The sequence below is a fragment of the Scaptodrosophila lebanonensis genome, unplaced genomic scaffold (assembly GCF_003285725.1).
Source record: "Scaptodrosophila lebanonensis strain 11010-0011.00,11010-0021.00 unplaced genomic scaffold, SlebRS2 tig00000161-arrow-arrow-pilon, whole genome shotgun sequence".
NCBI lineage: Eukaryota > Metazoa > Arthropoda > Insecta > Diptera > Drosophilidae > Scaptodrosophila > Scaptodrosophila lebanonensis.
Window position 1 is genome coordinate 98411 of NW_022060597.1, and position 3539 is coordinate 101949.

General features: G+C 42.6%; 1 protein-coding gene across 1 annotated transcript; it reads right to left on the bottom strand.

Moving 5' to 3' along the window:
• Positions 1-1919: 1919 nt before the first annotated feature.
• Positions 1920-3539, bottom strand: LOC115629648 (vitellogenin-2). Its single transcript, XM_030526159.1, has 2 exons — positions 3260-3539; positions 1920-3183 (listed from the first exon to the last, which is right to left on the bottom strand). The coding sequence occupies exons 1-2, from the start codon at positions 3486-3488 to the stop codon at positions 2084-2086; spliced, it is 1329 nt and encodes a 442-aa protein (XP_030382019.1). The 5' UTR covers positions 3489-3539; the 3' UTR covers positions 1920-2083.

The window sequence follows — 3539 nt, forward strand, 5'->3', positions numbered from 1 at the left end:
AGTGACAATTATTTGTATAAACGAATTTTGCATTATTTACTCCATAAATAAAACTCATAATTATATTTACTTACTAATATTTTTACAAATATCTATATCGATAGGCCACATTTCATTTCCAAGCAAATATTTAATGCCAAATGTATTGTATTGTTAAGCCAATGTCCGAAAAAGAGGAATTCTAGAGAAAACGAGATGAACGTTAAGTGGTTCCAGCCCGACTCTTCATATTCATTTCCATACACAATCTTTCAACTGAAGGATACTTTGTTAAACCCATCGTTCTTATGACTCGTACATATACATATGTATATAAAACAGTTTGTCCTAACTGGCTGACTGACTGGTTGATCGGTAAGAGCTACGAAGCTGCAATTTTGACTCAAATATCCTTTCAGTGTTGGTGTGCACTAAGAAGCGGCTTTTGAAAATTTTAACTCCAAAAGTTAACTTAAAACTTGGTTTGTATACTCTCATATAGAATACAAGATAAATAAGAAAACCCGAATTAAAATTTTGCTCTACCCCAACTCTTATAAAACAGCCACTTGAACTTTCTATCAGCCGTAATTTCAACTTTTTTCCCGCGCTCGGCATTCAAAAAACTTTAGAGCTGGCGAAAAAAAAAAAAAACTAAATTGGCAACACTGTTGCAACACATAATAAACATAAAATAAAATATGCTACAATAAAATATTCAACGCATAATTTATAAAACAATTGCGTTTGTTTTGCATTTTTTCAATTTCCCTTCACATTTGTAGTGCCTGCAAATATGTACGAAGCCAAATTGTTATACACTGTTATACACTGTTATATGAGTTTGTGTAAATGTACGCAAAAGGAATGTGCAAATAAAACTAATAAAGAACGCAAATATTTTAATGCCTACTTACGCATACATACATACATAAGTATGTACAAACATTTTATTATTTAATTTATTGTAGAGCTATGCACTAAACACTTCGCACATCACATTCACAACCACTCAAAAAAAAACGAAACAAAAAAATTACATACACTCGGGCGAAAATACGATTTCTATATACGCATTTTGATAAACAACGACATATTTGTACTAATATGGTAGTATACTATTTATTTAATTAAAGAGTTAACACATTATTTATACTTTTGCGCAGCTAAAGACACGCGACGCGACCCGGCGCAACAGTTCAAACAAAACTAAAAACTGTCTTCGTTGCTGCACAAACACACTCTCTCGTAAACGATGCGCTCTCTTTTAAGATGAGAGGGACAGCAAAGAAACAAAAGACAAAGCAAATCAAATTTGTATCTAACGGCTTATCAACATGGTTGTAGACAGAATAAGGGTTTGCAATACGATATTGCGATATTAAATAAATGAAGAACAACAATTAATTAATGCACATCACATCAGTGTACATACATATCACAGGACATTATATAGAGATTTAAAAATTTAATTTATGCTTTATAATAATATACATAAATTTATAATTAGAGCAATTTAATGTTAAAGAACATTTACATGAAATCCCCCTTGCTATGATCCTTGCTACGCCCATACCAACATGCGAGTTGTGTAAATTGATTGCTCTTCTATTGTTTGCTTTCACTTTTCCATTCTAACAGAGAGCGCACAGCTGGCAGCTGCAGGTCAAGGCTTAATTTTGCGCGACATATTGAGTGTGTGTGCGCGATCTTAACGTATTTACATAAGTGTGTGATATATACATGCATATAAGTGTGTGTGGATTTGATAGATGAACGAGTTGCATCTAATTGTGTACGAACATGTTGGAGAGTGGGAGTTCGAACGCCCCAACTTGTCGCAGATAAGGTAAAGAGATTGTGTGTTCTAAGTATTTTTGCATTTTATCAGATGCAATTTCAGTTTCCAAAAAAAAAAATGTTATTCAAATTCAAAGTACTTTTCGTTTTTAAATTAAATGCAATTTTTATTTCGAACTAAGCGTAACTAATTTATAACCGATGAGGAAGGAAATGCATTTATGCTTATGCTTGTGGTTGTGGTTAGGTTGGGTTGGATTGGATTGGATTGGGTCCGGCAGTTCGGGTGGATGACGACTGGTGTTTAGTTGAGGCGCTGTTGGTTTTGTTGCTGCTGCTTCCAGGAACCATGGATGGCGTGGAAACCATTCTGGGGCTGAGCGGGCGTGTTGCGTCCGAAGGGGCTCTTGGGGTTGACCTGGAGGATGTAGTCGCCCTCGATGTCGTAGCTGGCGGCGATGCCCATGTAGGCGCGCTTGCCATAGCCATTGTTCTGCTTGTATTCCTGGTAGGAAGTGGCGGCAACAGCGGGGAAATTGCGCTCATTGCCAGGACGGACAGACTCGGCGTAGTAGCGGGTGGCACGCAGCGAAGCCTCAACAACATTGTCAGCACCGGGAACACCAGCAGCAGGTCCATTGGGATAGAAGTCAACATCGCCGACGCGCTCGGGACTACCCATGCCATAGGCAGATGTGTGGATGGCGTCAACAAAGTCAGCATCACCGCGGGCCAAGCCGCTCAGTTTGCTCTCGGCCTTGGCATAGAGACGGGCAGGGTCCAGACCAGTGATGCGACGCAGCTTGTGGCCAGTCTGACGTGTGTACTGACGACCAGCGACGCCAGCAACATGAGCACCCAAGCCTTGACCGATCAAATGAATGATCTCCTGTGGCACATTGGCCTCGTCGGTCAAACGCACCAATTGCTGGCCGAGAAGGGCACCGAAGCGCTCCACATTGAAGGTGGTGTATTGCTCAAAGTTCTCGATGGCGTCGCCCAAATTGATCACCACAAGATCGCCGGTGGTCTCGTTCTCGTTGTTGTTGTCACCGTTCTGCTTGCTACGACCCTGCAGCTGTTGCTGCTCCTCGCTGTCGTTGTCGTTGTCCTGCTCGCCATACTGGTATTGGCTGCGGTACGACTGGAGGTTGTAGCGTTGGATGTATGCCTGGACCAGCTTGCGAGTGGCCTTGCCCATGTAGCTGATGCTCTGTGGCAGACCGGTGATGAAAATGGTGACCTCCTCGTTGCCAAAGTTGGGCAGACGGCGCACGGTCTGCACAAAGTTGTTCAGATTGAATTCGATCTTTTCGCCGCGGGGGGTGACAATGTAGCCCTGAACCTGGCTAGGCTCGGGCACATATGTGGGCTTGAGGGCACCATTCACCTGGGCCAAATGGTCTGCAACGAATTGCCGAATTAATGTGAATTATTGAGGCTGTTTGAATTAATTGGCTTGTGTGTTGTTGTTACTTACAGAGCTGGTTCAGCATGGTGGCACCTTCCTCCACGCTCATTTGTTCCACGCGCTTCAACGTCACCTCGTTGAGAGAAGGCAACTGTTCGATGTCGTTGGAGCTCACCCAGTTGCTGGGATCCTGATAGCCTTGGAGCGAGTTGCTGCCGCGCTGCTGTTGCCAGGAGGGAGACGCCATAGAGGCGGCCACAAGGCAGCCCATCAGGCACAAGATGCGCAGAGGATTCATTCTGGGAGCTATAGAGCAGCTGTCTTGTCAAGATACCACACAGAGTCGTAA